Genomic DNA, 23506 nt, shown 5'->3' on the forward strand with positions numbered 1-23506 from the left:
CGTCAGTTTTAGAAGGACGCTATTTATCAAAACGTAGGCAACACCGGTGAGAAAAATACCGTCCCCGGGAAAAAAAATACTACACCAGGAAAATTAATACTACATCGCTGAAAAAAATACCACACTGGTGAAACAAAATACAGCACCTGGGAAATAAATACCACACCGGTGAAAAAAATACCGCCCCAGAGAAATACTCCACCAGGGAAATAAATACTGCACCACGGAAATAAATACTACACCGGTGAAAGAAAATACAGCACCCGGGAAATGAATACCACATCGGTGAAACAAAATACCGCCCCAGAGAAATAAATACCACACCGGTGAAAAAAATACCATACCAGTGACAAAAATACCACCCCAGAGAAATAAATACTACACCGGTGAAACAAAATACAGCACACGGGAAATAAATACCACACCGGTGAAACAAAATACCACCCCATAGAAATAAATGCTACACCAGAGAAATAAATACCACACTGATGACAAACATACAGCACCAGAGGAATAAATACTACGGCGGTAAAAAAAAAAAGTACTTCTCCGGTTACATAAATACCGCAGCAGGGAAATAAATGCTGCTCCTGTGGAATTAATACTGCTACACTGAAAATAATACTACACCAGGGAAATAAATAGTATTGTTTAATCAACACAATTATTTTTCTTTGGTCAATGTGGTGTTATTTTTGCCCCAGTTTTGCAGCTAATAGGGTTGGATACAGAACCTGCCCCTGATCCAATCCCAAATCTCACTCAGTGAATGCATATTTACACTGAAATGAGACTGTGCAAACTGCTGCCGGCTCTGCAGAGGTTAAACCTTCACACCCCCTATATACATACACACACTATATACAATCCCGTATACTTTAAGGCTGTGGCTCAATAGGCTTGTGTTGCCCTACCTAGGATATGAATTGGGGGGTGGAACCTGATGATTGGGCATGATTTCTGCACGGGCTGCTGATGAGGGAGCACCAGGAGGTGCACAGGACAGTGTGAGCTGAGGTTACGGGAGCACAGCTGCCAGTCACTGGCATGTGTGCAGCGGCATATGGCACCCTGCTGCAGGCGTGCAGGCAGGGCAGCAGGCAGGGCTGGTAAGTGGGGGTTTCACTTGGATAGATGTACTGTATGTGTGTATATATATATATATATAATATAAAAGCATATATGTATAGCGCTCCTAGTTTTACGTAGCGCTTTACAGAGACATTTTGCAGGCGCAGTCCATGCCCTGTGGAGCTTACAATCTATGTTTTTGGTGCTTGAGGTCTCTCTTTCTCTCCTTTTTTTTTTTTTTTTTTAATATATATATAATAGGCACTTACAGTTTATTATTTAGAAACTCGAGTTTGTGATTATTACATTTATTTGGTTGATATATACACATTTGACTCTGGAATATCATGATACATTATTTTATGTGCCTATTATTTGGTTGATTATATAGATACATATACACACACTTGACTCTGGAATATCCGCTTATAACATCCGCACCTCCCAGCTGTCATACCTCCATGCAGAATTATATATTTCCTATTTGCATTCACACCTGAGTTGCTCTGTGCTGTCATTACTTGTTTTTATTAGTGCTACATAGGAATTAAGAAACCGGTATGATCATGTATATTGAAATGCTGTTTCTTCCCAAATGGTAGCTGACATCTTTAGGTGGTTACACTTTACACCGAACTCCTCCTGCCCTTCACACTGACCCATTATAAATTTAAAAGGGGCAGGGGTTTCACTTGCAGGGTTTTGGGCAGTCAGGATTTTTCACTGTCATAATATATATATATATATATATATATATATATATATATATATATATATATATATATATATATATATATATATATATATATATATATATATATAAAAAAAAAATTACGCTCCACTTGCAGGAAACCTGTGTGAGACTTTCTGCATCAGCAGAAGGGCCACAGTAGAAGGTGGTAAACAAGGCAGTGCATAGCAAGAATACAAAATTAAAGGGTTAGAGTGCAAAAATAAAGTTAATTTATTCAGCAAATATAGAAAAATGAACACCGGCAGGTAGATCTCCGATGCATTTCGTGCTTTCAGCAGGCGCAGCGCTTTGTCAGAGGTTCCACTATCCCTATTAACTTCCAGGCGCAAGCAGCAGATTCTAATGGTGATAATGAGTCTCATTGGTGCATGTGGGTTTCTTCCAGCCCCCCGTGGATCTGGAGACGAGAGAGTCACTGGCAGACGTCCCTGCTGTCCCCGCGCACAGCTGTCCCCATGAGGTAAGAGGGGTTCTCCTACATCAGGGGCGGCCAACTCTGGTCCTCAAGGGCCACCAACAGGTCAGGTTTTTGGGGTATACCTGCGTCAGCACAGGTGGTTTGATCAGAGGCTCATTCTTTGACTGAGCCTCAGATTGAACCACCTGTGCTGAAGCAGGGATAATCCTAAAAACCTGTTCTGTTGGTGGCCCTTGAGGACTGGAGTGTTGGCCGCCCCTGTCCTACACGCATGCAGCTGACTGATCAGCTGGAGATCTTCCTGGTCACAGACCTCGCGGTGAAATCATTTGTCATTTTCTGTGTTGGATAGATATTGACGTAAAAACATTTTCTCCTGGTCAAGTAAAAAAATGGCTGCCATAGTGATTTTCACCAAACGGCTGAATAACTCGGCTCTGAAGGCAACGCTGCTTCCCCCACCCCAATTCTGTACAATTTCCTAAGTAGCGCTGAACAAGATCAGCGTGTATTGTCCTAGTGTCCTTCGCATTTTAGCCTTTTGGTCTGAGATTTGCAAATCTAATATGTTTATCTTAACCCCCCTCGCATCCAAGCGGTTACATTATGACACAACACTTACAAATGGCGGGAATGTTGTTCTATTGCTGGGTGCTTTTAGTTGATGGCAGCAGTACAGAGGGAAGTGATAATTTTGATGGAGCAGTTCCTGTAATTCTTCCTGTCCTGCAGGAGAGGGAGGGGGTGTGTGTTCTGGCAGGTAGTGATTCCTAGCCTGTGTATATGCCTGAGAGCTTCTGCCCACCCGTCTCTCTCCCTCCAGGGCAGAGCCCAGGAAAAAGAAGAAAGTAGACCCCAAGCGTGAGCAGGCGATGAAGGAGCGCCTGAGGAAGAAACTCAAGAAGATGGAGCGCGTCGCCCCTCAACTCATCCCCATCGAGGACTTCATGACCCCGACAAAGTTCCTGGATGAAACCAGGTATGTGGGGGAGGGGGCGAGAGTTGTATGCACGGGATGGGGATCTCCACCTCTGCAGTACCACGTGGCTTTGCAAGACCCTCCGGTACAGAAAGAGAGTTCAATCGGATTGGGACACTTGGTCGCGGCCATTTCGTCGCAATCAAATGACCGCCGGGGTTCGGCCACAGGCAGAACCTCCGCCGGCCACTTCAAGGTAAGTTTATTCTGGTTAGGGGATTAATTTTAAGGGTTTTAGCGGTTAGGGCAGGGGGTTAACGTTGGGGTAAGAGCTTAGGGTAGGGGCGTTGTGGGGTAGGGGCGTTGTGGGGTAGGGGCGTTGTGGGGTAGGGGCGTTGTGGGGTAGGGGCGTTGTGGGGTAGGGGCGTTGTGGGGTAGGGGCGTTGTGGGGTAAGGGCGTTGTGGGGTAAGGGCTTTGTGGGGTAAGGGCTTAGTGAAGATTTTCTCATTAGATGGGTGCAAATAAATGTCCCACGTTTCAATATATATCAAATAGTCCACGGTCCATTTAATCAGAGACAATAGAAAACTTCTTTCACAGCATCAGTTCAGTTGGCTGCATCATTCAGGCATATAGAATTTTTACTTATAGAGTGGAGAATTGTTAGCTTAGTTCTTAGCTTGGATGGAAAATGATTCTAAATCTATACAGTCAAATATACTCTATAGATTTTCTTGTAACAGTCTTAACATAGTAATCGCCTGTTTTTCTCGGTGTCAGCCCAAAATGCTCTTGGTTAATCAACAACATTAGAATAGTGTCTTCTTTAAGCAATATTTACTTTGATCTAGAAGACCCTCTTTCTTCTGTCACTAAGTAACTACAGTTAATCCTATGTTCTTTATCTTTTAAGACCCATCTCTATTGTATTGTCTTTTATTTAACTAACTTTTTGAATCCAAACTGTTGCAATTTAGCAGACATTAAACATACACCTGGTTGTCTTCAGCTAATCTTTGCAGAGGCAGCTAATAATTTTCCAATATTATTTCTAACTTAATACTAAATTACTTATTTTAGCCAGTTACATGCTGAATATATATGAATATAGCATAATTAATACTTAGGCTTCAAATCATCCTAACGGGTTGAGGTTATTAGGGTAGTGGGTAGCGCCAGTATTGGGGGTTAACATTAGGGGTTTTAGGGTAAGGTTGGTCACTTACCGAAATGGACAGCGGTTGAGTATCCCGATGGCGGGGTGAGTCGCGGCTAAGCGTCAGACTCGGTGGTAAATTTGCATCTTTCCTCAGCTTGGATTTAAAATACTGATTTTGATGGCGACGTCTCAAGTTGTTTTGGCGCTTTCTGCAGTGATTCTTGCCTTCCGCTGCCTTTACTCTTACAGTTCTATCCATCAAAGTCTCCCGGTCACAAAACAATTTAAAAAAAAAAAAAACCTGAAATCTGTAGTTTTTTTTTTTTTTTTTTTTTTCCCTATGATATTTTGAAACCAGAAGACTTTGGAAAAGGTTGGACATCTTTTTTAGGAAGGAAAGGTATACAGGGATATACCAAATAAGTAAACATGGGAAGGATGTTGATCCAGGGAATAATCCGATTGCCAATTTTTGGAGTCAGGAAGGAATTAATTTTCCCTCTTTGAGATATCATTGGATGACATGTCACTGGAGTTTTTTGTTTGCCTTCTTCTGGATCAATATACTGTAAGTACGGATATAGGATAAAGTATCTGTTGTCTTAATTTAGCATAGGTTGAACTTGGACGCATGTCTTTTTGCAACCTCATCAACTGTGTAACTATGAAACTTTTTATTTTAAAAATGATTTTTCATTAACAACCTGCAATGACCAGGTCCTGTTGGGCAGAGAAGGGGTTAAAGGTGTCGGTTTTCATTTGCACCCCAAGTAAATGACATTCTCTTCCGGATCTCCAAAGAAACCCCAAAAAGTGACAGATTTCTCTAATGCCAGAGGGAAAATCAGTCTCTTCGGCAATGTTTAAAAAAAGGGTTGTGAGGTTGTTAACCCAGTTTTACCCATAACCCCTTCACTGCCAGTGTGGCCTGCAACATGTAGGCTGCTCCACAGTGCATTGCAGGCCCCTCCTGGCGGAGACTGGGTTAAGGGGAGCAGGACAGGGTCCCGGCAGTGCTGTGCAGATTAACCCCTTCCGTCTCTCTCTGCCAGAGTCCGTCCGGTCCCGCAGCTTTCGTTAGAAGAACAGGAGCGGCGAGCGCTGATGATGAAGAGCTGGGCGCTGAGCAAGCAGCGGGAGCACGAGGCAGAGGCAGCCGCCATGGCGTCTCTCGTGGACGCTCAGCGGGAAGCGCTGTGCGAGCTGCGCCTGGAGTCCGAGGAGCTGTACAACGCGGCCGTGCGCTGCGACCCGGGGCTGCTTCCGCTGGAGAGTCAGGGGCCGTGTCATACCCCCCCTGTCCCGCAGTACAGCGCCCCCGAGGGGAGGTACAACGACATCACCAAAGTGTACACGCAGTGAGATCGTCGGGGGAGAGGGAATAGAAAGCACAGGACTGGGAAATCGCTGTGTGCACGATCGGGACGTCGTTACCCGGCTGGACAAAGTCTGCTGCAGCACCAACCCCCAAATAAAGGCAGGGGTGGGAAGGACAGGCTCCAATACTGCGTCCTGATAAACAGGACTGGTCATTCAGTTTCAGGGTGGAGGGGTCAATGCTGTCACTTTCCATACAAATAAAGAGATAAATGGTGCTGTTGTGAATTCAGCAGCGTTACATTTTGGATGCTGGCACCCCCAGGTAATAATGCGGGCTGTAAGAGGCTTAGCCAGGAACGCAGCTTAAACCTTAGCGCAAATCGTGCCTTAGAGCCGCGGTGCTCAAGTTCAGTCCCTGCTCCAGCACAGTGCTGAAGTTGGAATACCCTGACCTATTGGGGGGGGTGTTTGAAACCCTGGAGTTCAGCTGCCCTATGTCACGTAGCAGCACATTACTGCCATACCGGGTATAGAAGGAAATGTACCAACAGGTGCAGTTGGGTTGTGAAGTGCTGGAAATGGTTTAAATTCTGATTTTAAGGACAAATTAACACGCCCCCCCATCATTATAGAGGCTGTTACTACATATAAAATAAAAAGGTAATGTTTACATCTCACTAACGCATAGCGTGTAACTTACAGAAATCACACTAGATCCCTTTCACAACTGCACTCAAGTGTGTGTGTGTGTGTGTGTGTGTGTGTGTGTGTGTGTGTGTGTATATATATATATATATATATATATATCTCTTTTCAGACTTAAGTCATAGATTATCAATATTATTGATGTAGCAACTTGATAAGTAATAATGCTAAATATGCAATATTCCAGGAATTACCAACTGATGAGTACTAAAACAATAACATTTTATTAATTAATGATGCTATTAAACAACGACGCATGTGAGAATAATATATACACTGAATCATAAAAAGCCATATGCACTGAATCATAAAAAGGATAGGTGACACAATAATGGACAATATTGGATAACCTGAACTCGGGTAAGTATAATACCAATAAGTGTCACTGGATATTATCCCTGGTAGGTGATCAGGGACATATCCACGCAGAAGCAGAATTCATAAGGCTGTTAGAGTATGTATCAGATGAACAGCTACATCATTTGCAACGTTTCCCCCAGCCTAGGATAGAGGTGTGATAGCATACCCAAAATTAATTAGCAAAGATCAGATCATTGATACAAAGGTAGATACTATTGTAGCTGTCTCAATTGTGAACACATCCAAGTATATTGTAAGTGGTTACATAGACTGACTATAGCTACAATGTCATAGTACTGTATTAGTATAGTGAAGTTTCTAGCTTCGCCATAGGGTCAAACAGGATTGGTATATATTAACCTGATAAAGTACCCAAGTACAGATAATACCTTTAAATACTACAGCTAGATATCCAATAGATATAGCATAAGCCCATTAGTAACATAAAATACATGAGAAGCAGCTGTCACTTCTGCCATAAATCTTCACTATACGTGTCTGTTGTTGCACACTCAAGACCGCTTCCGTGTGTGCGTCGCCTCCTGCACCGACACCACCGTCACTCAAGACCCGACAACCGTTTCGTGTGCTACTGCACACTTCTTTAGGGGAGGAGGGGCTAAGGTACGTAACGACATCAGCTAAAATACTCTCAGGTGTGGATATTTCTACACCAATCCTCATCAGGACCGAGGAGGGGTGCGTCCGCGCTGCATTGCGCACAGCTAATTGGCAGATGGGTTAGAATATATGAATATTTAAATTCAAAGGCATGTAGCAGCACATTACTGCCATAAAGGGTATAATAGGAGATGTACCAACAGGTGCAGTTGGGTTGTGAAGTGCTGGAAATGTTTTAAATTCTGATTTTAAAGGACAAATTAGCGTGCTCCCCCACGATTAGAGGCTGTTACTACATATAAAATAAAAAGGTAATGTTTACATCTCTCCTGGGGCCCAGTAACAAGTAACCCTGTGCTGATCCTACAGGCACCAATAACTGCCCTAAATGTACTCCCTCAAAGGCAGAGAACATCTCTATTCATATTGTGCTGGGATATTAATGGCCATTTATTCAGAATTGTTCTTTTTATTGTGTGTTAATGCACTGAACATTTTCCTTCAGCACCAAATATGGCACCTGCCACTGAAGGCGTTAAAACACTGTCTCCATAACATAAAACTGTGGCAGCTGTGCACGGCGTGGCACTCCGTGGATTTGTTCCGTGACTGGGTGTAGACATGTCCTGACACCCCCTCCTCCCCATCTTATTGCTGGGGTTTCTGAGTGTCCAGGGGCAGGTACCAGTCTGTTGGGGGTCTCTTCCTCAGCGTCCATACGGGGGGGTGCTTCTGTTTCTCCACTTGCCTGGCCGTCTCACTCTGCCTCAGAGCCGTCTGCAGAGGAGGAGAAGAAGAGAGTCATCGCAGAAACACCACGGTGAGGGTCTCCGTTACACTGGCGGACTTATTCGGGCGCCCGCCGCACAGTCCTGGCTTATACATACCGCCAGTATCACAGCAATGCCCCCTAGCTGATTCGCCACAGTTGATCCCCACTATTTGCCAGGGGTCCCCCCCAAAGCTGGACAGTGCTATTTTCAGGTTCAAGGCCTGACCCCGAGATACCGGTGGGTGTTACTTCCTGGACTTTAAAAATGGGATTTAAATAGCAATAGGAAGCCCCAACAGACGACGATTGCAGCTTCAAGATTTGGCAGCCATTTTGTTTCCCCTGGGGAGGCAGATGTAAACCCAGCAGCTTCTGTGGTAAGGATCTCAGGTTGTGTGTACAGGAGGGGTGGCCAACTACAGTCCTCAAGAGCTACCAGCAGGTCAGGTTTTCAAGAGATCCCTGCTTCAGCACAGGTGGCTCAATCAGTCCTTGATGCTGCACAGATCACTCAGTCTTCGTCTGAGCCACTGATTGAGCCACCTGTGCTGAAGCAGGGATATCCGGAAAACCTGACCTGTTGGTAGCTCTTGTGGACTGGAGTTGCCCGCCACTGGTGTACAGCAAGTGGACCCAGGATAGTAACCGGTCGTGACATGATTATAGTGGAAGGAAGATAAAAGGGACTTGCCAAGGTCACGGGACTTGCCAAGGTCACGGGACTTGCCAAGGTCACGGGACTTGCCAAGGTCACGGGACTTGCCAAGGTCACGGGACTTGCCAAGGTCACGGGACTTGCCAAGGTCACGGGACTTGCCAAGGTCACGGGACCTGCCAAGGTCACGGGACCTGCCAAGGTCACGGGACCTGCCAAGGTCACGGGACTTGCCAAGGTCACGGGACCTGCCAAGGTCACGGAAAGCTGACCCCGGCTTCACCCACTTCAAAAAAGGCAGTGACCTTGCCACTGAAATACGCCTTCGTTCGCACGTACAGATCCCAGAACCGGGTAATGGGAACACATAACGGGATCTCTTCCCGGCTGTACTAACCTTGGCCTCCAGGCTCCGGCTTTTCTCCCAATCCCGGCACGCGGAGAAGTCGTTCGTCCACTGCTGGCAGGCCGGGGCTTCACCGTGGGTGTAATAACTATGGAAGAGGTTACGCAGGCTCTTGCAGAGTTTCCACTCGTCCCTGTAATCTTCGCAGGATCGAGGCGGCTGACGGGAGGGGAGGGGGGGCGGGACACAACAGCTTATTATTAACCCCTTCACTGCAACATGTTCTGAGCTACAGGGGCCACACCCTTCAGAGTCAGAGGGGCCAGGCACGCAAACTGTCACTGAAGGGGTTAATAGCACCCACCCGCCCTAAAGAATGCAGAAGTGCGCGCACACACACAGGATTACAAAGCAGCACTAATATTATGCATTTACTTAGATTGCAAGCTCTTGGGGGAAGACACTGCTGTTTCCTCAGGTTTGCTTTTATGTCTGTAGCGCTTATTCCCATGATACTTCCTGTTATTATGCCACGTGTATTACTGCGGTGATGTGCCATGTACATGAATCACGGAATACACAGAGCTTTGCCGTCTGACACTGGTCGATCACTCTTCTCCTTCATATTCTAATCTCTCTTGGCATCTGCAACAAAGATCTGTCCTGGTTCTCATCTCACATTCTCAGTCTCTGTCACATGTCTATCTTCTGTGGATCTGTTTGCCGGTTTTACCTCCGGGCTCTGTTCTGGTGGGCTCCCCCTCTCCCAGCATCATCTCTATGCAGATGATACACAGATAATCTACCCACCACTACAATCCAGTCACATGTCTTGAATTACCACTGGCTATATCCTCATGGATGATGCTCAGCCACCTTAAACTTAATATTATAAACCTGAGCTCCTTTTATTTCCCCTGAAATCTGGTTTAATATCCCCTTTATTCCCCATCACCATAAATGGTTCTACCATCTATCCTGTTGCCTAGGAGTGATATGTGGCTCTTCTCTTTCCTTCTCCATTCACATTAACAGCATGGCTAAAATTTGTAGCTGCTTCTTCCTCCGTAATATCACTAAGATCTGCTCTTCTGTCCATCTACTGCTAAAACCCAAAATGCAGGCCCTTATCCTCTCCCGTCTGGGTTACTGTAACATGCTGCTAACAGGCCTCCCTCCCTCACTACTTTCTCCTTTGCAAATCTCTCAAAAATTCTGCAGTTCCAATCATTTTAATTTCTCGCAGAACAGGCTCATCTCCTTAAATCCCTCTTCAAGCTTCCCATCAAATTTCAGATCACCTGCAATACCCTCCTCCTTACCTTTAAAGTTTTCCACTCATCTGCTCCTTACATATCAACTCTGATCTCTTGCTCTGCCCCTGCTCTACTCATAACTCTCTCCACTCCACCCCTTTCACCTCTACTGCTCTCTTGCCTTAGCCCAGTCAGAGCTGCTACCGGCACCCCCTACAGAGGTAAGTCTCAGGGAGCAGTGGATCCCTGTAAATGAAATTAAGGTGGTTAGCTCCAGAGACCCCTGCTACCCACCTGGGGGGAGGGGGTGGGGCCACCTGCTCCTTTAAAAACACACCTCATAAATGAAGCATCCCAATAGCTCAGACTCTTGGCTATTGTCCCACACCCAGTCACTCCTACCAACCAGTGTGGCCAAGCACTGCCATCTACAGCACTTATTCCCTCACCTGCTGTCTCTGTAAGTCTCCCAACGTGCCACTTAGATTGTAAGCTCTCCGGGGCAGGGATTACCTTTCCTATTGTCTGATCTTGTATGTTACAATTATTGTACTATAATTCCCTGTTATTGTATCATCTCTTTTGTAAAGCGCAGAGTATATTGTGAGGGCAATAAATGTGTGTGTGTGTGTGTCCTCCAGCTGCCCCTGTGCGCCTGTACTTACCCTCCAGCTGCCCCTGTGCGCCTGTACTCACCCTCCAGCTGCCCCTGTGCGCCTGTACTCACCCTCCAGCTGCCCCTGTGCGCCTGTACTCACCCTCCAGCTGCCCCTGTGCGCCTGTACTCACCCTCCAGCTGCCCCTGTGCGCCTGTACTTACCCTCCAGCTGCCCCTGTGCGCCTGTACTTACCCTCCAGCTGCCCCTGTGCGCCTGTACTCACCCTCCAGCTGCCCCTGTGCGCCTGTACTCACCCTCCAGCTGCCCCTGTACTCACCCTCCAGCTGCCCCTGTGCGCCTGTACTCACCCTCCAGCTGCCCCTGTACTCACCCTCCAGCTGCCCCTGTGCGCCTGTACTCACCCTCCAGCTGCCCCTGTCAGCCATGCTGCTTCCTCCAACCACCCCAAGGTAGCCTATCACAAAGCCCCGCCCCTGAGGCCTTCATCCAATGAGCGTTGTTGGGAGGGTCTTACCAGTATTAGGTTGCGATTGGCCAGCTCTCCTAGTGTAGGCGGGACATAGAAGTGTAGCGTGCCTAGTAGAAAGAGGTCCCGCCCACTATAGTGATTACTACATGAGGGCACATTTTGGAGTGACAGCTCAGTTGACCAATGAGAGAGATGCTTTATTCCCAGATGATTTCCTTTAGGAATAAATAGGTACAAAGGTTGTTTAGACTTCCATACCTGCCTCTTTTGCCACAGGTCAGGTTACTTTTGGGTTCTTTACACCTAGTTCGATGATTCATAATCCCAGTTGTATTTCTGTAATACTGTATGCATATTTTGTTCTGTTTGTATTTTAAGTGTACTGTTTATGGTATTATGAATAAAGATACGGTGCAATAACCACCCAATAAACAAACTGCCTCATGTTCTGGGCCTTATTTATAGTGAGTTATATTATACACCAGCGGTGCGCAAACTGGAGGTGCGCAAGATTCTTCTGGGGAGGGAGGGGGGGGGGGGCGCGGGCGGTTGCAGAGGCCAACACTATTCCCCAAGGCATTTAATTGAATGCCAGGGGATCTGTGAGGCCTCTGCAACACTCCACTTACTTTAATAACACTCAAATGTTCCCGGCACTCAAAATGAAAACCAAGAGTGAATGGATCAGCCAAAATAAGAATTTAATATAACACGTAAGATGCACACAACGGTCAAACAAGGACCAAAGAGAACACTATGTACTCAGACAGGGAAAAATACAGGGAAGGGGGGGAAGGAGGGAGAGGAAACACAGGGGGGGGGGGAGGGGGGTAAAAAAAGTCCAGGGCAAGGGGGCACCCTTGCCCTGGACTCCCCCCTCCAACCCGTGTTCACTCTTGGTTTTCATTTTGAGTGCCGGGAACATTTGTGTGTTATTTAGATTATTTGGGAGGAAGTAGGGTTCTCCCGATTCCACCACCTGATCTGTTTTCCCTTTATACATACCTTGTGTGCTGTCTAATATATCTTTCCACTCAGCCGGTTGTGTGACGCATCGCCATGGCACCACGGCATAAAATGACACAGGGGGGCCATGTGATGTGACGTCACATGCGTCAAATAACGCCGCGGGTCACGTGACATGATGTCACAAAATCTCCTGTATAACACGGACCAATAGGATTCCGTGACATCATCCGTTGTTGCTTCCTATTGGCCAGTGTGATGCAAGGGATTTAAATAACAGGAAATACCAGCGTTACCTTCGCCACTGTGTATCTTGGAAAGCAGGGGGGTCCCCAGAACTGAAATCAGCACAGTTTCGTTCCCGGGAACTCGTGCTTCCCATGCAAAAGATATGGTTAGTTAAAAAAAAAAAAGGGGGGGGGACTAAACCCTTCCACTATACAGTAAATAAAAATACCACGTGTGAGCACATTCACGTCTCAGACAGGTCTGTCGCCCTGCCCTTCCCCATTATCTCCCAGCATACAGTGCTTCCCCTGCAGCCAGGGCTTCTGGGTAATGACATGCAAATGAGCAGTGTCACCTTTTGCTTATCCATTTTAACACGGACCCCTATAAGCGTCTGCCTGCCGCATTACACAGCTTTTCAGCACAGCCTTGGTTTAAATGCAGAGCCAGTAAACCTACCTCACACTGATGGGACCCAAAAGATTAAAATAGCTGTCTGTGAATAGATTTACTGGCTCTGCACTTCTGTAACCCAGGCTGTGCTGAAAAAGGTGTATAATACAGCAGGCATACGCCTAAAAGGATCCATGTTAAAATGGGTACGTAGAGTGACACACTGGGCTTATTTGCATTTCATTACCCTGAATCCCTTGCGGCAGTGGAAGAACTGTTTGTCAAGCGATAATTATTTGTAAAATGTTTTACCAGGAAGAGATACATTGAGAATTACCTCTGGTTTTCAAGTATGTCCTGGGCACAGTTATGATAAGAATACATGGTTACATAAAATCAACAGAGGTTATACAATCAATTTACAGACATTTCATGGACAGTCAGAGAAATGATTATATGGGCATAAGTAACATTTACAGACAAGATTGATATTGTGTTAGAGAAGAGGCGGTGCCTCATGGAGTTTACAATCTGTAGGCAGGGTAATTTGAAACATTTGGTACAGGGGATGAGAGGGTTGGTGAGTTTCAGATCCAATAGAGCAGCTTTAACATTTCCAAACATCAGCAAACGGCTGCGCCAAAGACAGTCCACCTTTGGGGCAACGCAGATGTAGACTGAAGGGGTTCAGGTTGAATGCAGCTGTGGTTTCAGAACCCTTTATCCTCCTGGGTCATTAACATTCCAGAGGATGGTGTTGACCCCTTAGCATGCTGGCTCCTAGAGGGGAGCAGCTCTTGGGGAACCCTTTCAGGTGTCCACCTTTGGGGTGACGCAGATGTAGGCTGTGAAGGGGTCCAGAATTAATGCAGCTGTGGTTTCAGAGTCCTTTGTGGGGAAAGATAGCTCTGCAGATCTTCCAGAGACATCCAAACGCACCCTAAGTGGTATTTTTATTTATCGTAAACCCCACCACATGCAAGTCATCTTCACAGAAACACAAAACAGATGGAAACAGGCACCGCTGGAATATTGAGAGGTTTATTGGACAGAAGCACTGTAAACTTGTGTAATTTTTTTCCCCACTCATCGCTTTTAATAGAATTTCGATAAATATGTATCTGAATTCTTTTTGCCCCACAGAAGCTGGCTACGCCTCCATCTCTCATTTTCATATCGCACACTGCAGGTGTCAAAAGTGTCCCTAAATAATTCGGAAATAAAGAGATATACATATCTTGCGTGTAAAGGAGGCGTTCCCCTGAATGACGCTAGTTTTTATAATGTGTTGCACACAGATCTGTGGCTCACATAGCAAACCCGATCGCCCAGTAATCCTACAGTTCTTGGCCATTTGCTGTAATGCCTAAACACTTAAGTATTTAACGACATGTGTATAGCAAAGCCTCCTTGGTATTATATAAGCAGGGGTAAGGCCTCCTGCTTTGGAAGCCAGAAGCCCCATGCCTTACATAATAAACAGATCACTCTATAACTACCCTGCGCACACTCTCCTCCACGTGGAGCCGTCCGACATGTTTTCTAACGCTCACATGAAGAAATAAAATCAATGCACTGCAGTCTCTTTTTTAATTTATTTTCCACTTCACACAGGGAGTTACGGCTTCCTGCCTTTCTTCCGCAAGGACTGTCCTTCTCCCGAGAACGCGATGAAGCGGCTCGCTGCGTCGTCCTGCAGGCAAAGGGAGAGATACCAGTTACCCCACAAATACATGGGACAGTAGGGGACCCACGGCCTCGACACGGAGGTTGTCCCAGGGCAACACCAACACAAAAGGAATGTAAACCCAGCGTAGTGTGATCGACAACGACGGAAGCGTTTGAATCTTCAAGGCAACGACACGGTGGGATAAACGGACAATCGTTATCCACCACGTTGCAGGGATCAACATTGGGCGTCACTGGAATATACACGTTCCTCAGACAATATCTCCAGACTATTCTCTATTATAAAAGGAGGGAGAGCACAGTTTTCCTGTTGCTATTGGAGAGGTAAATGTAAAATGTGTTGGTATTGTACAGTAAGCCCTTCAGAAGGGGGATGGTCTTCTGCTGCTGTTTAGGTGGAACCAGGGATTAGTGCATCAGACACAAAACTAGTTAGGTGATGCCCAAGCGCTTTGTAAAGTGCTTTTATATAGGAGCACAGAAATGTAAAGACTCTCTGGGCTACAGAGTGACGTCCCAGGACACAGCAGGGAGCTGAAAGGATGGGGACACTCAGATAAGGGGCTGCAGAGTGACGTTCTAGGACAGCAGGGAGCTGGGAGGGGGAGACACTCGGATGATGGGCTGCAGAGTGATGGAGAGGGAGGTGACATCCCAGGACACAGCAGGGAGCTGGGAGGGGGACCTCGGATGAGGGGCTACAGAGTGACGGGGAGAGAGGTGACGTCCCAGGATACAGCAGGGAGATGGGGGGAGGGGAGACACACACTCACTTCTTCCACCCTCTTCGCTTGCGGACGAGAGTTTCTGATGAAAGTGATTGTTCCGATTTTGAAGTCGTAGTTGGGGATTCCTCTGTGAGAGGCAAGAAAGACCAAAATCAGAACCAGCAGCACAAGACATTACCCAGTAAATGCATCATTGGTACCCAGCAATGTGCTCCTTTTGTTCCTCTTTGGCAGGTTGTGATACATGTAACACATTAGGCGTTCAGGACGCACATTTTGAGTTTAACCCTTTGTGAAAATAACCAGTTGATGCTTTTGTACCGATATTGATCCAGAAGGCGGCAGGCAAAGCAACACTTCCTAATTATGTTTCACAAGGGGAATGTGCAGGCACGAGAGACCTGCAGATGTACATGAATATCCCAACGCAGAAACGTGTGTCCAGATGAGATGTGTGTGACACTGTTCCCTGGATAATGTATCCCAGTACAACCCGATGTCTCAGAGGTTCCCCATGATATCATTGCAATGACGTCACAATATAACACAACATATCACCACACAGGGTGCTACATTTGTACAAAATTACATAATGCATCGATGCAGACCTTTCTTCCCCCCCCCCCCCCCCCCCCCCACCCCTCGACTATGCAGGGGTAAAACTAGGAGGTGGACAACTCCAGTCCTCCAGGGCCACCAACAGGTCAGGTTTTCAGGATATCCCTGCTTCAGCAAAGGTGGCTCAATCAAAGACTGCACCACCTGTGCTGAAGCAGGGATATCCCGAAAACCTGGCCTGTTGGTAGCCCTTGAGGACTGGAGTTGGCCCACCCCCTGCTGTAAATGGTTGTGTGTGTTTAACACCCCCCCCCACCCCCCACCCCCCTATAAAGCATTTCCGTTATGTTGATGTCACAGGACGGACGTGCCCCCCGTTACCTTCGTATGTCTTCTGGTTTTAACGGGTTGGGGCTGGGATCGATCCCCTTTAACTTCCCATCCAATCTATTCCCGGAGCCGGTGAAAGCCTGAAACGGAAGCATAGAGGGGGTTGGAAGCCGCACCGGGAACACCGGTACCTTGTTTGGTTTGATTTGCAGCTGACGGGGGGTTGTGTGTCTGGTGAGCACACAGCGTCACACCGCTAAACCCCAATCAGCTTCACTTTGTACATTCGGAAACCAGTTTGAAGTTGCTTCCTAATGCAGGGGTGGCCAACTGCCGTCCTCAAGGCCCACTAACAGGTCAGGTCTTCAGGCTATCCCTGCTTCAGAACAGGTGGTGTAGTCAAAGACTGAGTTACTGATTGAGCCACCTGTGCTGAAGCAGAGATATCCTGAAAACCGGACCTGCTAGTGGCCCTTGAGGACAGGAGTTGGCCCAACTCTGTCCTAATGTATCGGGTTCCTGTTCTGAGCTGCCCCTCCTCGACTGTCCACACCCAAAACCTAAATATCTGCCATGTAAACCCTCTCTAAAGTCTGGGGTCCTGCAACTGGTTTGGAAACCGCATCGTAAAAAGCCAATGTCGATATATTCTCCCGACGTATAATAATCCTGTGTGCGTATGCTTTTCTTTCCCCCACTTTGTCATAATTAATGCTATAAAACATTGGGCCGAAAAGACCTGAAGGAAACGGGTTGTTTGTACGTGGCCATCAAAATCTCTTTGCTGTAATGCAGAAGTGCGCAAACTGGGGGTCCCGTGAGGTTTTTTTTGGGGGGGTGGGGCGCGGCGGTTACAGAGGCCCCGCGCTCTTCCCCAAGGCATTTAAATTAAATGCCGGGGGACCGCGTGAGGCCTCTGTAACTCACTTACATTGATTCAGCCGGCTTCGGGCGACGCGGCGGCAAATGACACCGCGGGGTTATGTGACATGACGTCGCATGACCACGCAGCGTCATTTGATTCCCATCGCCATGCGGCATCAAAAGACACTGCGGGGGTCACGTGACAACACATGACCCCCGCGGTGTCCTTTGTTGCCGGCACAAAGGTAAGGGGGAGGGCAGAACACTGGGGTAGAGTAGGCAGGGGGGCGCAGCACCAAAAGTTTGCGCACCCCTGCTGTAATGCACTGTCCTGCAGGCGGAGCTGGTAGTGAAGGGGCTAAACACACGAGAATGAACACACTACATGGGGAAGTGTGGGCGACGAGGATTTGATTCGCTGCCTCTCCCTCCCCCCCCGCGCCGGGTCACTGTTCTCACTGCATCCCTCCCACGGTCCCCGAACGCAAAGACAGCGCGGTTATCAATGTAAAGCGCCTAAAAAAGCCTTACTCACCCTGAACCGCATGTCCACCGCGTACTCGCTGTGGTCAGGTTCAGTGTCCTGGGGGAAGGGAAGATTTACACGTTATGTGAACATGTTGGACACAATACATCAGTGATTTTTGTTTATGTAATTGATGTCACTCTGTACCCCCATTGTACCGCGCCGCGGAATATGTTGGCTCTTTACAAATAAACGATAATGTGCAGTCTTCATGCTTATTATCTTATATCAGAGATGAATGTTGACAGACGTTCCGATGAAAGCCCCATATACATCCTGTCCTGCCTGTGTGCTTCAGAAGACAGGTGGCTTGGAATACAATGCGGTGTCTATACCTGGGGACCACTAAACAAGTCGGGGTGCTCTGACACGCCCCTGAAGCGGTCTCATCATGTTTATAGATGGAACACACAAGCTCTCAACCTGTGCCCTGCGCATAGGAAATCCTATCGCTGCATAATAGGTTCAATTATTGTATAGGGCGCATAAGGGATTAAATAAAAAGCACCCTACAGAATCACAGGAGCTGTATTACTCCCCGCTACACCCCCCCCCCCATCCCGGCACACATGGGTGAGGCGACTCTGCTCTTACCGTCGGCTCCTCGTGCTGCGCCGGTCTCTCAGGCTCCTTGTAGCCCAACGGGGCATCAAAATCAACCTGAAACAGGAGAGCGTAGCGTCAACTACTCCCGCAACATGACAAGTCATTCAAGCGCTCTCTCTATTTAAACCCATTAGATTGCAAGCTCTTTGGTGCAGATACCCCCCTCCCCCTTTACCCAGCAGCTGGTTTAGCTCGCACTGCTAGTACTGCAGCCTGGTTATGGGTTCTAGTCCTGTCGGGTCTGACACTAATCCAGTCATTCGATTGGTGCGTTAGGCTAGGGTCCCAGTGCGCGACGGGGTGCCTGGTGGCGCTCGTTAACTGCATCGAGCTATGGGTGGCTGGGGTGGGGCCATGACGTCACGCGGCTGGTTTGCCCTCATTGGCTGAACCGCTGCCGTGATGTGACCATTGCTCGGCCGCCGCGCCAAAAAATCTCGTCTTTCGGCAAAGGCGGTCGCGCATCGCGCTTTCTGCAGGCAATGACTGGGGCCGTATCTTGTTCACGCCAGAGAACGCGCAGCCGCGAGCAGTGGGGACAAGGCCTTAGGCTTACCAACTCTATATAGTTGGTATGGAAATCCTTTTAGTAAGTGTGGAAGGGGACTTATTTAAATACACCTTGCATAGCCATTAGCATATCCAAAGAGTCTCTCCGACGAGTCCGGGGCACGGATTTGGACTCTTCCGCCCAGGTCTAGCTAAGAATAAAAAGTGTCCGAGGACAGCCCTCTCCCAGGACTGCCCTCTCCCAGGATTGCCCTCTCCCAGGACTGCCCTCTCCCAGGACTGCCCTCTCCCAGGACTGCCCTCTCCCAGGACTGCCCTCTCCCAGGACTGTCCTCTCCCAGGACTGCCCTCTCCCAGGACTGCCCTCTCCCAGGACTGCCCTCTCCCAGGACTGCCCTCTCCCAGGACTGCCCTCTCCCAGTTGTAATGAAGTCAGACAGAAAAGAAATAACCGAATACCGGGTGCAAACGCAGACGGGCCACATTCAGAACATTATTTGTGACCTTATGGATTTTGCTTTGCGAGGCTCTCACTGCCAACCCGATCATTTGGGAGGACGCACTTCCGGAGCTGAAGGGGTTAAACGTGGAACTTACATTCATGTCGCACTCTATGATGGACACGGCTTTGTCCGGCTTGGTCTCCATCACGCGCAGTTCGTAGATCTGCGAGCAGAAAGGGCAGAGTCACGGAGGGGTCCGGGCGTCGGAGAGGGGCCGGGTGACGGAGCAGGGGCGTTTCCAGTCCTGCAGCTTGCTCCCAGACCCCCACTCGGGGAAGATTGCAGCCCCCCCAGCAGAGGTGGAAAATAGCAACGTACATAACACCACACACATTATATGATAACTGGGATCTGGTGCCGGTTAATGTAGGTAAGCCATCAACAAAAACGTGACAAGGATTAGGAGGAGAGAGGGTGAGAGGGAGAGAGAGGGAGAGAGAGGGTGAGAGAGAGAGGGTGAGAGAGAGAGGGTGAGAGAGAGAGGGTGAGAGAGAGAGGGTGAGAGAGAGAGGGTGAGAGAGAGAGGGTGAGAGAGAGAGGGTGAGAGAGAGAGGGTGAGAGAGAGAGGGTGAGAGAGAGAGGGTGAGAGGGAGAGGGTGAGAGGGTGAGAGGGAGAGGGTGAGAGGGAGAGAGGGTGAGAGAGAGAGAGGGTGAGAGAGAGGGTGAGAGAGAGGGTGAGAGAGAGGGTGAGAGAGAGGGTGAGAGAGAGGGTGAGAGAGAGGGTGAGAGAGAGGGTGAGAGAGAGGGTGAGAGAGGGTGAGAGAGAGGGTGAGAGGGTGAGAGAGAGGGAGAGATATATCCAGTGCTCAAAACGTGGGGGTACTAGCAGGTACATAAAACCCCTATTTCTTGCGGTTTTTTATTTTTATTAACGAGCTTACAATTGCTTTTTCCTTAGAAATAAAGTGTATTTAAGAAAACCTCTACAGCGTGGATATTACTAAAACCTTTACGAAATAAGAGTTTAAAAAGCATTGCCTCGATATATAATAAATGTAGGATTTGTTTATTCCGTTTTTAGCCGCTTTGACCACTAGTTATTACAGGACAAACAATCGCCGGGCGCCAATAAAAATGACCGACCTTCTCGTTGTAGTTAATGGCGATGACGTCTCCTGTGGTGAGACACGCAAAGTTCCTCAAGGCATTCTCTAATCTTGGTTCAATGTTAAGGAGCAACGCGGGCCCTCCTCGCGGCGTTATTCTGCGGCTCCCTTCCGCGGGGCCGAGGTTAAGAAATACAGGGGCTTCAGGTCTTCTCGGGCTCTGACCGGCTTTGAATTAGTAGAGACAAAGTGACACGAGTGAGGGGGTGGGGGAGGGGCAATACCATTCCTTAAGGGCCACCAACAGGCCAGGTGTTCAGGATATCACTGCTTCAGCACAGGTGGTTCAGTCAAAGACTGCTGAAGCTGGGATTTCCTTAAAACCCGACCTATTGGTGGCCCTTGAGGACTGGTCTTGGCCCTCCCTTGCACGAGTGTTTTCCTCCCCTCTGTCGCCCATGATTCCTGCTCCCCAGCAGGGTAAATAGACGGGAATCCTAAAATGTACACTTACCTGCACAGGTGGAACAGACACCACCTCGTGGGGGGGGGGGGGAGGGGGTGTCCAGCGAGAGGCACGTAGTAAAGATGTGGGGATTTATTCCCCACCTGATACACCTGGACGTATTATGAAAGGATACACGGCTTTGGGGTTGGTGATGTCCAGAAAGTCGGGGCTCTGCGGCTGGAATTTGGAGTAGGTGGCTACCTGGAGGTTGACGCTCTCCACCTGCACCAAGCCCCCTTCTTCCAGTAGCAAATTCTGCATCATCTGGGAAGAGACGCAGACGCATCAGCGCTCGGCACACGGGAGGTATTCTCCCGGGCTGCGCACCCGCAAGTCCCCTAGCCTTCAGAGATTACATCTTCGCAAGAAAGGAGAAGATGGCATCGCAGTGTATAGAGTAGGGGTGCGCAAAAATTTGGGGGGGGGGGGGGTGGCACGGCGGTTACAGAAGTCCCCTGCGCTCTTCCCGAAGGTATTTAAATTAAATGCTGGGGTACCTTGCGATGCCTCGTTACTCACTCACCGCGACTCAGCCGGCTTCGGATGATGTGACGTCAAATGACCCCGAGGCGTCATTTGACACCCGTCACCATGGCAACGCGGCGTCATTTGATGCCGGCACCAAGGTTAGGGGGGGGCGAGAGCACTGGGGTAGAGCAGGCAGGGGGGCGCAGCAGCAGAAGTTTGCGCCCCCCTGGTATAAATTAGAGGAACTATTTAGTGACACCGAGCAGTTTGTGACATCCGGAATAGTGTTGTAAGGAAGCAAATTTAGTGACAGCTAACCCTAAAACAGCGCCCCCCCCCGTGCAGGTCTCTTCTGTGCTGATCAGGTTCAAATATCTTCCTTCTAAACACCGTACTTTGGAGCAAACGTTCACGTTTTGGATCTGCTTTCTTCCGCACGGCAATGACTGGCATTTCTCACTCTCTGTTGAATCCTTTTGTAGTGTTTAACACCGTTCCTTGCCATGTATTAGTAGTACGCCATCTATACGTGATAATGTATGCGTCGGGATTCCCCCCTCCCCCCCCGAGCGCTTTATAAACAAGTGAACCCTGCCACTTACCCAGTGAGGCAGATAACATATCCCCTCGTCTGCAACGAACTCCAGGACCCCGCAGTGCGTCATCCTGTCCGAATTCTTATTGGTCAGCTTGAAGAGCATGGGGTACGTGATGTTCAGCCGACCTGGTGACAAGAAGCAGGGGCGGACGTGAGCAGGGGCTCACTGTGACATCACAACTTCAACCCCCCCCCCACCCCAAATCCCACAGGAACATTTTGGAGGTGTAAATAAAATAAATGGGATGCCCCCTTGTTCTCGTCCAAGGCAAGAAATGTGCTAGCAGCACAAATACAAGACCCTTTTATGTAAAAGAGATACACAATATCCGGCCACTTTTTGGGGTCCTGTCCCATTGTTACAACTGGGAAGAGAAAGACCAGAGAGAAGCTGGATTTCTGTCTGACCAATACAAAAGCTTGGAGTCTACAGTGACTCGTTCATACCCAATGATCTATATATCCGCTATAATACTCTTTAAATGTGGTGTATTCTAATAATTGGATTACTTTGGGCAGGGAGGGAGGAACTGTATTATTTCAGGCAGCTACTACACTAGGCATACCCAACTCCAGCCGTCAAGGGCCACCAACAGATCTTCGGGATACCTCTGCTTCAGCACAGGTGGCTCAATCAGTGGCTCAGTGCGTCTGAAAGCAGGGATATACCGAAAACCTGACCTGTTGGTGGTCCTTGAGGGCTGGAGTTAGCCACCCCTGTATTAGACGCTCATGCAACGTTTTCATCAGCTGATGTAATAATATCCAGGGAAAAGATCGATGGCTCTCGAGACCTCATTTTTCTTTTCTGAACAGCCTGGTGGATCTGACGCAGGCTGCCGAGTGAACACAATAATTAATAATAATAAGATTGATCTCCCTATTGTTTGTGACAGAGAATACTTACTGAGCTGGTCCAGTGCAGACGGGGGCATGATAACTGAAAATAAGAAGAAGACTTTATTACATAAATCATACTATATATACTATAAAAAAAAATAATGATCTATGTAGCCCCTGATACAAATATATGTATACTGTGAACAATGCAGAGTTGGTCTGCTCCACCTATCACATGCTGCGTTTGGGAATGGGAGACGCTGTCCCTGATCTGCCTGGCAACACATGAACAGAAGAGATGGGATTGGACGGCAGGAAGGACGGGTGGAATGTCGGAGCAGGCCGGCAGTTTGAAAGACACAGAGAAAGTTCAACTGCCATTCTGGGTGAGATAGGCCAGTAACATAAGGGGCAGTCGGAGACCAGCCACAGATATAAGTATATAAAGGCGCTGATCACATGACGCCCATGTCCCGGGCCCTGTTATCCAATGATACAGCCAGGTGCGGTTACGGCAGCGCCACATACTCTTCCCTCCTTTCTCCACGTCAGACCTGTCGTTGGGCCCGGCCAGCATGGACACGGAGAAGCAGCGGTACTGCGTGGAGAAGCGGTTCTGGAACACGCGAGGCATCGGGTGATCAAACATGTTAAAAGGAAACTGAAAGAGAATGAGGAAAAAAAAACAGGGAGTGATGC

General features: G+C 48.2%; 3 protein-coding genes across 3 annotated transcripts in view; 1 reads left to right on the plus strand and 2 right to left on the minus strand.

Moving 5' to 3' along the window:
* The first annotated feature begins 955 nt into the window (after window positions 1-955).
* Window positions 956-5927, plus strand: MRPL40 (mitochondrial ribosomal protein L40). Its single transcript, XM_075568549.1, has 4 exons — window positions 956-1109; window positions 2211-2285; window positions 3067-3222; window positions 5375-5927. Exons 1-4 carry the CDS (start codon window positions 1048-1050, stop codon window positions 5682-5684), a joined length of 603 nt encoding a protein of 200 aa, XP_075424664.1. The 5' UTR covers window positions 956-1047; the 3' UTR covers window positions 5685-5927.
* A 621-nt stretch (window positions 5928-6548) lies between these two features.
* Window positions 6549-11466, minus strand: C13H22orf39 (chromosome 13 C22orf39 homolog). Its single transcript, XM_075568550.1, has 3 exons — window positions 11379-11466; window positions 9153-9320; window positions 6549-8105 (listed from the first exon to the last, which is right to left on the minus strand). The coding sequence occupies exons 1-3, from the start codon at window positions 11400-11402 to the stop codon at window positions 7977-7979; spliced, it is 321 nt and encodes a 106-aa protein (XP_075424665.1). The 5' UTR covers window positions 11403-11466; the 3' UTR covers window positions 6549-7976.
* Window positions 11467-14060: 2594 nt separating this feature from the next.
* Window positions 14061-23506, minus strand: part of UFD1 (ubiquitin recognition factor in ER associated degradation 1) — a 10572-nt gene continuing 1126 nt past the window's right edge. The window contains exons 2-12 of the mRNA XM_075568553.1: window positions 23336-23468; window positions 22875-22907; window positions 21972-22093; window positions 21035-21165; window positions 20431-20503; window positions 19442-19510; window positions 18323-18388; window positions 17738-17785; window positions 16390-16478; window positions 15496-15577; window positions 14061-14726 (exon numbers count right to left, since the gene is read on the minus strand). Coding sequence (XP_075424668.1) covers window positions 14652-14726; window positions 15496-15577; window positions 16390-16478; window positions 17738-17785; window positions 18323-18388; window positions 19442-19510; window positions 20431-20503; window positions 21035-21165; window positions 21972-22093; window positions 22875-22907; window positions 23336-23468 — 921 coding nt within the window. The 3' untranslated portion in view covers window positions 14061-14651. The remainder of the gene's footprint in view (window positions 14727-15495; window positions 15578-16389; window positions 16479-17737; window positions 17786-18322; window positions 18389-19441; window positions 19511-20430; window positions 20504-21034; window positions 21166-21971; window positions 22094-22874; window positions 22908-23335; window positions 23469-23506) is intronic.

The sequence above is a fragment of the Ascaphus truei genome, chromosome 13, assembly GCF_040206685.1.
Source record: "Ascaphus truei isolate aAscTru1 chromosome 13, aAscTru1.hap1, whole genome shotgun sequence".
NCBI classification, from domain to species: Eukaryota; Metazoa; Chordata; class Amphibia; order Anura; family Ascaphidae; genus Ascaphus; species Ascaphus truei.

Coding starts and splice junctions, on each gene's coding strand:
- MRPL40 (XM_075568549.1), top strand. CDS start 1,048: ATGTGTGCAGCGGCATATGGCACCCTGCTGCAGGCGTGCAGGCAGGGC. Junction 1,110..2,210: donor CAGGGCAGCAGGCAGGGCTG/GTAAGTGGGGGT, acceptor GGTTTCTTCCAG/CCCCCCGTGGATCTGGAGAC. Junction 2,286..3,066: donor CGCACAGCTGTCCCCATGAG/GTAAGAGGGGTT, acceptor CTCTCCCTCCAG/GGCAGAGCCCAGGAAAAAGA.
- C13H22orf39 (XM_075568550.1), bottom strand. CDS start 11,402: ATGGCTGACAGGGGCAGCTGGAGG. Junction 9,321..11,378: donor CTGACAGGGGCAGCTGGAGG/GTGAGTACAGGC, acceptor CCCTCCCGTCAG/CCGCCTCGATCCTGCGAAGA. Junction 8,106..9,152: donor GCCGGAGCCTGGAGGCCAAG/GTTAGTACAGCC, acceptor CCTCCTCTGCAG/ACGGCTCTGAGGCAGAGTGA.